This window comes from Syngnathus leptorhynchus, chromosome 3, assembly GCF_054491065.1.
Source record: "Syngnathus leptorhynchus isolate UIUO chromosome 3, UIUO_Slep, whole genome shotgun sequence".
Lineage (NCBI taxonomy): Eukaryota > Metazoa > Chordata > Actinopteri > Syngnathiformes > Syngnathidae > Syngnathus > Syngnathus leptorhynchus.
The window spans coordinates 4,077,966-4,090,189 of NC_141197.1; the positions used below are offsets into that span (position 1 = coordinate 4,077,966).

At 41.6% G+C, this 12,224-nt stretch overlaps 1 protein-coding gene across 1 annotated transcript; it reads right to left on the bottom strand.

Moving 5' to 3' along the window:
• Positions 1–1,642: 1,642 nt before the first annotated feature.
• Positions 1,643–8,996, bottom strand: LOC147058878 (tubulin alpha-1C chain-like). The gene is made up of 5 exons (XM_085906889.1): positions 8,847–8,996; positions 6,634–6,658; positions 5,888–6,110; positions 4,035–4,183; positions 1,643–3,959 (listed from the first exon to the last, which is right to left on the bottom strand). Exons 2-5 carry the CDS (start codon positions 6,634–6,636, stop codon positions 2,982–2,984), a joined length of 1,353 nt encoding a protein of 450 aa, XP_085763015.1. The 5' UTR covers positions 6,637–6,658; positions 8,847–8,996; the 3' UTR covers positions 1,643–2,981.
• Positions 8,997–12,224: the final 3,228 nt, after the last annotated feature.

Sequence of the window (12,224 nt, forward strand, 5' to 3'; positions counted from 1 at the left end):
TGCTTCTTTGGTGCATGTGATGTTTGCAGGCAACCACTAGATGACAAAGTTTACTCATTTAAAATCCCCAAAAGCTCTAACCTAGACACTGACCACATTGCACGTTGCTGAATATTCCTACTCTGGTGAGTAGTAAGGATAACAGACAAGCGATTTTGATACCCCCACCCCCCCTAAAAAAATCATGTCACATATCCCAAGATTCCTTTATTTGTCCGTTTCTGCAGCAGGTTCTGGAACTGTTTCCAAATTAAGCAACGGTATTAATCCTTCTGCATCATAATCTAGACGCCATTCCCTCCTTTTTTTGTTTTGTTTGAACCTTACTTAACTGCGAGCTGCCCTAAAAAAAGAGGCAACGGACACATGTTCTCGATAGTCAATCGTTCAAAATACTGCTGACTAAAAGATGGAAGTTTGAAAGAACTAACGTTGAGAGAGATTGTCTTCATACACATTTACCCTTCATGCGCTTGTGAGATTTTTTATGGTTATTTATTTAAGTTACGATAGATGCAAATACAATTCTGCTCATCACCAAAAGAACCCCATCATACAGAGAAGTTATGCAGTAGTGATATGTTAGGACTTTAGTCTTTTTTTTAATGTTGAAATTTTGAAATTATGAACAGTTTGAAATAGCAGTCAGCGTTACTGCAAAACCTTCAGGCTTCTGAAATTAAGAAAAGACTACATCTGAAATGTATTTGGAGTTTATAGGAGAAACTCGGTTATCCGGGAGGGACTCAGAATCAAATTGCTGCTCCTCCATGTTGAGTGGAGCCAGATGAGGTGGCTCGGGCATCTGATTAGGATGCCCCCTGGATACCTCCCTGGTGAGCTGTTTCGGGCATGTCGCACCAAAAAGAGGCCTCAGGGACGACCCAGTACATGCTGGAGAGACTGTCTCTTGGCTGACCAGGGAATACCCTGATATCCCCTGGGATGAGCTGACTGAAGTGGCTGGGGAAAAAGTTTCGGCTTCCCTGCTGAAGAGTTCTCTGGATAAGGGTAGAGGATTCACCCACACACTCTGTGGCATCCCCATGCTCCCAGTTGGTGTTTGCTAGTTGTAGAGGACACATACATATGAGTCCACACTTCACACAAGCATGCAGCAAATACTCACCCAGACACACACTGCACTGTTGCAACTGTCAGTCACCCCTGTAGTGTCATGGCAACAGCTTCCTGTTGAGATGTGTTGAGAAAAAAATGCGATGAATATTCGGACAAACTAGGCATTGACATTGTTCCACATAAAGTAAAATGTTCAGTGTTAGAATAGTTTTACACTTATGTGCAGTTGAATAAGGCTTCAGTAACTGAAGAATAAAGAAGTTATTTGCAACAGAGAAAATATTACTATGATTTTACATGATTTAAAGAAATTCCTAGGCAAGGTTAAAAAATTATTTACCCGGGATTGATGGATAGAAGGATGGATGGATGGATGGATGGATGGATGATCAGAGGCACTTTAAATGGTAGCAAATGTGTTGTGATTACTCTCATTGAACTATTCAACCACATTATTTCAGATATTTATTTTTACATCCCCTCATGAAAATGTTTAATTTTTTTGTAATTTGTCTTTTCAATTCTCTTTTTACATGACAAAAAAAATCTGGTATTCAAACAGTGGTGTGTATACCTTTTAATGTACATTCTATGATACATCCCAAACAACTCTGGCGAGCTACTGATTTGGATCCTGCATTTATCACTGAGCAGCACTTTTTATATACTGCAAGTCATTTCTGGCTTCTGGAGGAACAATTTTGGACCTGAAACAAACTTCTTTTAAAAAACCTGTTTTGGTTAGCTCCTGCTCCTTCGTGTGATTCTCTTCAAGTGAAAGTAAGCTTCCCTGGAGTTGCCAGTGACCCACTTCACCATAACACTGGAAGCGTACAAGGAAAGGGCAGGTGGAGGTGACAATATATATGGGAGACCACAATGATTAATGTGCTTCCAGAGATAGATTGAAGGAGGAAAGCAAGAGAGAAAATTAATGAACAAGAGGACCTGGTACATAGTGTTGCTATGGGCACAAGCAGGATCCAATAAAACAGATGTTTGACCTCATCTGGGTCCTAACACTAACAGAAAATAGTCGAGCATGCCAGCAAAGCAATTGTCATTTTGATGCATTGGAAATGGTTTGGTTTGGTATACTTGTGAATTTCTACTGGTGCAGCCAAAACCACCTGGAGCTGAACCCGCTCAAGACCGTGGAGATGACAGCGGACTTCAGACCCTTTACCACTTTCATCCCTCACTATCCACAGTAATACTATTCTCTCCACAGACATCTTCAAGTTCCTGGGATCCACAATCTCTTGGGACCTGAAATGACCCAGCCACATAGACTCTGTCCGAAAGAAAGCCCAGCGGAGGCTGTACTTTCTGAGACAGCTTAGGAAGTGCAACCTGCCACAGGAGCTGCTGAAGACCTATTGTTGGGTCTGAATATGATCAGACATTAAATCACATGCTGGAACGAAGAGGAGAAGACAACCAGGATGAGTTTACTCGCGAGGAGAACGATAGAGAAAGGAAGCTCAGTTACAATCTCCACCAGTTCTGAGTTCCTCCTCCACGTGCTCCTCTTTTTAATGTCTTGGTTGCCCTGGTTGCAGAGGCGTTGCTACACTAAAGGGAGGGGAGATAGTGGGTGTAGCAACGCTGATTAGCTAAGGAATGTAGTGTAGTGTGATCTAGCACTCGTCGGCCCTCGACCCCCGCATTGGGACTGCAGAGTCTGCTTTCTTCCCCCAACCAGTTGTCCTCTCCATGAGTGGCCGACTCCTCCTCGACTGTGATCAGATAACTTGAGGCACGTTGAATGTCGTTAAAGGTATTTAACTTTTAGTGATCCAACTAATTGTCTGGTTTGCACAATCAAACTAATCAGCAAATACATTCAGGATCACAGAGGAAACAACATTGTTTCCTGCAATCTAGTTCCTTTGTACGTCTTAATATTCCTCTCCTTCCTCTCCCTGATCATCAACTGAGTCGGCCCCAACCTCCTCATAATCCTTCTCTAGAGCTGCCATGTCCTCTCGGGCCTCAGAGAATTCTCCCTCCTCCATACCCTCCCCCACATACCAGTGAACAAAAGCGCGCTTCGCATACATCAGGTCAAACTTGTGATCGAGCCGAGCCCAGGCCTCTGCAACGGCTGTTGTGTTGCTCAGCATACACACAGCTCTCTGTACCTTGGCCAGGTCGCCACCGGGAACCACGGTGGGGGGCTGATAGTTGATGCCCACCTTAAAACCAGTGGGGCACCAGTCCACAAACTGGATGGTGCGCTTGGTTTTGATTGTGGCAATGGCGGCATTTACATCTTTGGGCACCACATCGCCACGATACAAAAGGCAACACGCCATGTATTTGCCATGGCGAGGGTCACACTTCACCATCTGGTTGGCTGGCTCAAAGCACGCATTGGTGATATCAGCAACAGTTAATTGCTCATGGTAAGCCTTCTCAGCAGAGATGATGGGGGCGTAGGTGGCCAGAGGGAAGTGAATACGAGGATATGGTACCAAGTTGGTTTGAAACTCTGCAAGATCGACATTGAGGGCGCCGTCGAAACGAAGGGAAGCCGTGATCGAGGAAGTGATCTGACTGATCAATCTGTTCAGATTGGTGTATGTAGGACGCTCCATGTCTAGATTTCGGCGGCAAATATCATAAATGGCCTCATTATCCACCATGAAGGCACAGTCAGAGTGCTCCAGGGTGGTGTGTGTGGTCAAGATTGAATTGTAGGGCTCCACCACAGCCGTGGACACCTGAGGTGCTGGATAGATGGAGAACTCCAGCTTGGATTTCTTCCCGTAGTCCACAGACAGACGTTCCATCAACAGGGACGTGAACCCGGAACCGGTGCCACCGCCGAAGCTGTGGAACACCAGGAATCCCTGAAGACCGGTGCACTGGTCAGCCTGGTGACACGGAGGGACATGAATTGAACATCACATTTGTCTTTGTAATCATAAATTCTTGACTTCAGTGCTCACAAGTTTACGTATTCTGTCCAGCACAAGGTCAATGATCTCTTTGCCGATGGTGTAGTGACCACGGGCGTAGTTATTTGCAGCATCCTCCTTGCCGGTGATTAACTGTTCAGGGTGGAAGAGCTGCCGATAGGTTCCCGTACGCACTTCATCTGAAGAAAACAAACCAGTGCCTCAGCTTTACTTAATGTTAATTTCAAGATTGAACTTTTTTTCTGGGGGGGTGTAATGGGGAAAGAAAACTGAAAAGCAAAACACTAATAGCCATCAGATGGCAGCAGTGAGTAACTCTTGGATGAGTTCACCATTTATCAAAACAACGTGGACGCTTCTGAACATGGCATGTCTCTGAATTCCACCGTTACGTTACAATCAGCTTTTTACCGTCAGTGGTGATATCATTAAATTTAAGACAGAGGTGTCACACGAGATAAAGTTTCTTTAAATTTCAAAGTACAAATGAACTGTTGTACGTAGTGTACATGTGCATTGCATGACGCATGAACACACTACTAAACATTACTACCGTATTTTTCGAACTAAAAGTCGCTCCGGAATATACGTCGCCATCAGCCATAAAATGCACAATAAAGTGAAAAAAACCATATATAAATCGCACCGGAGTATACGTCACATTTTGGGTGAATTTATTCGACAAAATCCAACACCAAGAACAAACATGAACGAGCAACAGGCCAAACGATACGGTATGCTAACGTAACAAACACAAACGAAGAGCTGCGACTAAGCCTGAGGTAACTTTAACAGTTATCCAAATAACTATAACATAAATAACACGTTTCTCAAACCATCTCTGTTACTCCAAAACATTAAATTCACAATCGAATTCATCGTCCTTTCTGTAAACAACAACAAGCGTATGCGTCGCGGCGCTGACGTCGGACTCCTCGTCAGTTGCAGTTAAAATTATTCCACAGGCCCATATAATGATATATAAAGTATATATCAAATAACTATCATATAAACAACAATATCAAACCATCTATCACTCTAAATCATTGAATCCTCGTCCTTTATGTAAACAACGTCGTGTGTGCGCCGCGCCACTGGAGTGGGACTCATCAATTGCAGTTAAAATTATTCCACAGGCCCATATAATTATAAACAACAATTTTATCAAACAATCTCTGTCACTCCAAGTCATAAATCCCGTGATCGAATCCTTTGTCTTTTATGTAAACAACGCTGCGTGTGCGCCGCTGACGTCAGTTGCAGTTCATATCACAGTAATCCCTTGCTACATCGCGGTTCGTTTTTCGCAGTTTCACTACATTATGGATTTTTGAATTTGGAAAATTTGTGAATAATTTCACATATAAGTGGTTCTTGAGTATAAATCGCCCCCCCCCCCACCCAAACTTTGAAAAAACCTGCGACTTATAGTCCAAAAAATACGGTACTAAATTGGGTGCAAATCGTTTGATTCAGTTGATACACCGATAATATTTTGTTTAAAAAAACGTTTTACTGTTTCTTTTGGTATTTTATAAACAAAAAAACTACAGATGTTTGAGGCGTCACTAAAAACTACAAAAAGCTTTTTTGGACCAAAATAGAAACCAAATCATATTCTGCTGCTGATTACTAAAAAAAAAAAAAAATAATGAGGTAAAAATATTTTGGAATTAAAGAGGCTAATCTTCTATTTGGTGATTTCTTTGTGATAGTTATAAAATACTTTGAAATTATAAAATTCTGTGAGCTTTGAAAGATCAGTCATAAAGCTTTAAATTGGCTAGCACAATATATGTTCTTTTATTTGGAGGGTGGAGGGGGCCTGGCATTAAACAAGTTAATGTTTTGATGTGCAGCAGTTCAGAGATGAGCTAGTTTACCAATGACTGTGGGCTCCAGGTCCACAAAGACAGCTCTGGGAACGTGCTTTCCCGCTCCAGTCTCACTGAAGAAAGTGTTGAAGGAATCATCTCCACCTCCAATTGTTTTGTCACTGGGCATCTGTCCGTCCGGCTGGATTCCATGTTCCAGGCAGTAAAGCTCCCAGCAGGCATTGCCAATCTGAACGCCAGCCTGTCCAACATGCACCGAGATACACTCACGCTGTAGGAGGGAAAATTAAGTTAAGGCCATTTAAGGTTATATAATATATTGTTACAAGTTGGGTAACACATTGGGTAATGATTTTCTACGCAGTTTAACAAACGTGAGTAATTGATTCTCTGTGGCGACCCTTGATGGGACAAGCCGTCCAAAAGGCCACAAAATCGACAACAAAAGTTTCCAGGGGAATTAATGGTACGGTGATTCGTGGTACTGCATAAAAATATAAGGAAATAATAATCTTTACAAGTTAATTTTATTGTCCCAATTGGCCAGACGAGTTAAAATATGGATTGTTTTCATTCAATAGTTTGCGTAAGTAAAATCCCCTTAATCTGTTGATTCCTTTCAGTGGTCCTCACTGGGAAGTGTCTCTACATATAAATTTCCAATGGAAAGTTTTCAGCACCTTGTTAACATGGGTTCATAAATAATACAGTCCCGCCATATGCCTTGTCAGTTTATGAAATAAAAATTTTAACAAAAGTCTCAAAGGGAAATAAATAATCCCATGCACACTCACCATATTTCCTGAAGGAGAGGAGTTTCTGAAAGAAAAAGCAACAGTTTGGACAGGTGAAAACCATGTGATTGAATTCATTTAGTCAACAAATGATGCATACTGTAGTAAACAGAGCAAGGCTACCAACATAGTTTTGTCAGTTAGCCCCCAAGGACCACGAGTAGTCTGGCAAGCTCGTCCTACAACTAGTACCATAATTTTCGGACTATAAATCGCATTTTTTGTCATGTTTTTTTGGGGCGACTTATGACTATAAGTCGCGTTTTTTGTCATAGTTTGGGTGTGGGGGGGGCGACATGTGATTTTTTTCACAAATTTTCAAAATCCAAAAATCCGCAATGTAGTGAAACCGCGATAAACGAACCGCGATGTAGCAAGGGATTACTGTCATTTGAACTGCAAGTGACGTCACCCGTGCCGCGCGGCGGTTATTTACATAAAGGGCAAAGGATTCGATCACGGGATGACGACGATGACGAAGAGCCACACGTACTACAGGCATCATGAGCAGCTTTGTTTGTAAGTGACACGGAGGACGAAGAGATTGAAGGATTTAATGATTTGTAATGACACAGATGGTTTGAAAAACTATTATGGCTTTAACGCACGCCCGGTCCTTCTCGACGAGAGCTCTCTTTCACCTCCGTGGATGGAAGTCGGGGGCCGGCGCTCGGCCGGGTGGCTGTCCGGGGACGGTGGATGGGGCTCGGACATGGCTTTTATGCACGCCCAGTCCTATTTATGGAGCTCTCTTTCACCTCCATGGCTGGAAGTTCAGTAGTTTTTGGCTCGTTGAATTCTTGTTTTGTTAAATAAAGAGCCGTTTACCAAACCCACGTCTGTCCTGGTACTTTGTTAACGCTACAATATAGTTATATACTAGATCTCTGCAGCGCACGCGCGGCATTGTTGGCATAAAGAACAAGGAATTTGATCGATGGATTTAATGATTTGGAGTGACACAGATGGTTTGATAATATTGTTGTAATATGATAGTTATTTGAAATATGCTTTATATATCGTTATATGGGTCTGTGGAATAATTAGAAATGCTTACAACGGGTCCGACGTCAGCATATGCGGCACATACGCGGCATTATTTACATAAAGCACGATCGATTGATTTAATGAATTGGAGTGACACAGATGGTTTGATAATCGTGTTATTTTGTAATACTTACTTGAATAATTCTGAATGTTACGTCAGGCCCGTTCTCAGCTCCTCGTTTGTGTATATGTCACGTTAGCATACCGTATCGTTTAGCCTGTTGTTGCTGGTTCATGTCTGTTTTTGGTGTTGGATTTTGACAAATAAATTTGCCCCAAAAGTGCGACTTATACTCCGGTGCGACTTATATATGGGTTTTTTTTCACTTTATTGTGCATTTTATGGCTGGTGCGACTTATACTCCGAGCGACTTATAGTCCAAAAATTACGGTAGTTGTGGATTTTCCAGGCATGTTGTAGAAATGTTCATTTGAAAATGTGAAGACTTGCAGATTTGGTTTTATAATTGTTATAAATCATCAGCACTTCATTGGTTTAGTCATTGTTAGAAATCATGAGCACGATCAGTGTCTTCACATAATATCATAAAAATGTTATCAAAGGTAATTTGATCAAATTGGTTACTTTAGAATTATATCAAACTGGTAGCCTTCCAGCATTTGTTACGGAAGACACTTCAAAAAGGTTGGTGAGAGTTGGTTGGAGATGTATCAGATCCTCACACAAAATACAGCACAAACCAACCTTGGACAGAACCATTAATTGGGCAACCATCTTTCATCACCATGAACACACAAATTAAAACCTGTAGAAATCTCTCTAGACCAAAGGTTTGACGATAAACTGTAATTCCAGTTGGTGATTCAATGACGAAAACAAATTGTGCCTTGTTATTGTAAATATCACTTTCAAAATTAGACCACCCGACTAGATGATTGAGTCCATTTTGACAAGCCATCTACCTTTTCAAAATAATGACTCGGAAGTTTTGCTTGATCTTTGCATGCTAGTGTTCAAAAAATTTTATTAGCAGTAGCAGCTCTCAGTGGCTTCTACTCTAGGGCTACAATTGATTACATTGTTTAGTCAATAGTTATAAAGGACAATACTCCAATTTGAATATTCTGTAGGCATGGGATTATTTAAGTAGACGGACAACAAAGACCAAAACTTCTACAGTATTATAGTAAATAATTAAGCTTACCGATAACCAACTCCCGAGCAATCAGTGTCTGTTAATTCGTGATGTGGTTTGACTGACTTTGTAAAAGAGCAGCAAATACTCTTATGGATGGTCAAACGCTAGCTTTGCACAAAGACGTTCCAAGCGTATACAAGCTCTGAAGAGAAGATGCCTTAAAAGCAAAAGAACGTCATAAAGGTTTCAGGTGGTGTGACGTCATCGTCATGCGTTACTGACCACACGTAACTGACATTTGTGAACGTGACAAAGACTGACATGTGAACAGTAACGCGTATGTCAAATATGGATCGCCGTCATAATACGACGGATTCGGAAAAAAACACTTACACTGCTGCCTCAAAGTGAATAATAATTATCAAATAATTACCTATTCATTCTTAGTATGCATTCTTTAATAAATTATTGATTACTAATCAGTTATTATACAATATTCTGTCTCAAATATTCTTCCCGAAATTATTATTAGTTGTAGTTTGCTGTGGATAAAAACTACTGCATCATATTTAGAGCTGTGTCGAATATTTTTCATTCACGCAGCTGTTTCAAGTAACCAAAGAGTAATATTATTTGTTAGGATATGGATTTTAGCTGTTGATCTGACTCCAAATTGCGATCAACACTTAACACAAGTTTCTATGTCCCAATCCACACACTGGCGCACCTAACAATTTTGCGAGTTCGTTCTGTCAAAGAGAAGACCAGTAGATCAATCAGACCAAATTTACCAATTGTTTATTCCTAACAATACAGGCCTGGGTCCCGGGTCCCTCACACTAAAACTCGTGCGTTTTTGTGACCACCAAAAGACGACACATTCTTCCGGGTTGCCCAGTTTTAAAGAAACACAATATGAATATTAAAGCATGCAAAATATTGTGTGATGATTGGTCGATGGTCATCTCCTCCCCGTCGAGGTGTCATCACTGTGGTCAGGAGTTGGGGATTTTCCTCTCGAAGCCCAACCACCTGGACGTGGTGTTGTTCTTTGTTCTCGTTCCTCACCGACCTTGAGGTGTTATCGTCCGGTACTCCCTTCGTCCCGTGCCATCCCGTACTCCCTGTCTGGTACTCCCTTCCTGGGCCTCCCTGTTCCATAACTCTTAGAAGAAAACAAGTTCATGCAGTGTGCCTGCATATTCCTCACCCCCCACCAATCCACACAAGCACTCCAATACTAGATATTATATTGATATGATTATATGTTTCACACAACCTTAAAAAATATGTTTGCAAACCGCTGAAAGCACATTTCTCTTTATATTGAAGAAAATGGGTTCCAAAAAGGCGGCTCGGTGGGGGAGTGGGTAGCACGTCCGCCTCACAGTTAGGAGGGTGCGGGTTCAATTCCACCTCCGGCCCTCCCTGTGTGGAGTTTGCATGTTCTCCCCGTGTCCGCGTGGGTTTTCTCCGGGCACTCCGGTTTCCTCCCACATCCCAAAAACATGCTTGATAGGCCGATTGAGCACTCCAAATTGTCCCTAGGTGTGAGTGCGAGTGCGAATGGTTGTTCGTCTCTGTGTGCCCTGCGATTGGTTGGCAACCAATTCAGGGTGTCCCCCGCCTACTGCCCGATGACGGCTGGGATAGGCTCCAGCATGCCCGCGACCCCCGTGGGGACTAAGCGGTTCAGAAAATGGATGGATGGATGGATGGGTTCCAAAAAGTCCCGCCTAGCTACAAAAACCGATATGCTCACACCTCACTGATTAAAGTACATAAGCATACAATTATATCCACACATTAAATCAATAAAAGAAACATTTAAAGCATGTAATTATACCTACACACTAGATCAATAAAGAAGACATTTTCAGTTTAAAAAGACAAAACTAGACATTTTTTGATATGTGATCAACTAAGTGGTAAAGAGAAATGTTATTATAACTTCATGATCTGATGTGAATTTTTGTGCACTTTAAAATAAATGGTTTTTTTGGTATATTGCTTGATATTGTGACTTATTATTTGCCTTTGTTGCGTGTTGTGCGGGATGTCCGTTGTTGACTCAAAGCAAAGATGTGGAGTTTAGAGTTGGTTCTTTATTTGCAAGATCTTGGGTTGTTTAATGGCGGCCAATACACAAGGCACGGCAGCAGATGAAACAACAGCTTCTGTCCCCAGGTCAGCTTGTTTTATACTGTCCGGAAAGGCGGGAACTTGTCACATGACCATTTCGTACCTGTGGCGGGAACTTGTCACATGACCATTTTGTACCTGAGTGTAGGGGCGTCACTGTGTGTGTTCATCCAGTTGTGTGTGTTGTAAACGTGTTCTGATAAAGCAGTTATGTTTCCATAAAATAATAAAAGAATTGTACATATATGAGCATCACATTGTACAGAGATTGTCTCCCCTAATAGAACATGTACACATTGCTGTTGCTGACTCTTCACCTTCTTCTTTTATTGACTGGTTTTGAACAGGTTTGGTCAGCAATCACCAATATTGTATTTGCAATACAGTTGTCTGCTTGGTCATCTTGGTTTCTGGCTTCCCACGCATCTTGGGAAGGATTGGTAATTTTGGAGTGTTAGGTATGCTTGCTTCTTTGGTGCATGTGATGTTTGCAGGCAACCACTAGATGACAAAGTTTACTCATTTAAAATCCCCAAAAGCTCTAACCTAGACACTGACCACATTGCACGTTGCTGAATATTCCTACTCTGGTGAGTAGTAAGGATAACAGACAAGCGATTTTGATACCCCCACCCCCCCTAAAAAAATCATGTCACATATCCCAAGATTCCTTTATTTGTCCGTTTCTGCAGCAGGTTCTGGAACTGTTTCCAAATTAAGCAACGGTATTAATCCTTCTGCATCATAATATAGACGCCATTCCCTCCTTTTTTTGTTTTGTTTGAACCTTACTTAACTGCGAGCTGCCCTAAAAAAAGAGGCAACGGACACATGTTCTCGATAGTCAATCGTTCAAAATACTGCTGACTAAAAGATGGAAGTTTGAAAGAACTAACGTTGAGAGAGATTGTCTTCATACACATTTACCCTTCATGCGCTTGTGAGATTTTTTATGGTTATTTATTTAAGTTACGATAGATGCAAATACAATTCTGCTCATCACCAAAAGAACCCCATCATACAGAGAAGTTATGCAGTAGTGATATGTTAGGACTTTAGTCTTTTTTTTAATGTTGAAATTTTGAAATTATGAACAGTTTGAAATAGCAGTCAGCGTTACTGCAAAACCTTCAGGCTTCTGAAATTAAGAAAAGACTACATCTGAAATGTATTTGGAGTTTATAGGAGAAACTCGGTTATCCGGGAGGGACTCAGAATCAAATTGCTGCTCCTCCATGTTGAGTGGAGCCAGATGAGGTGGCTCGGGCATCTGATTAGGATGCCCCCTGGATACCTCCCTGG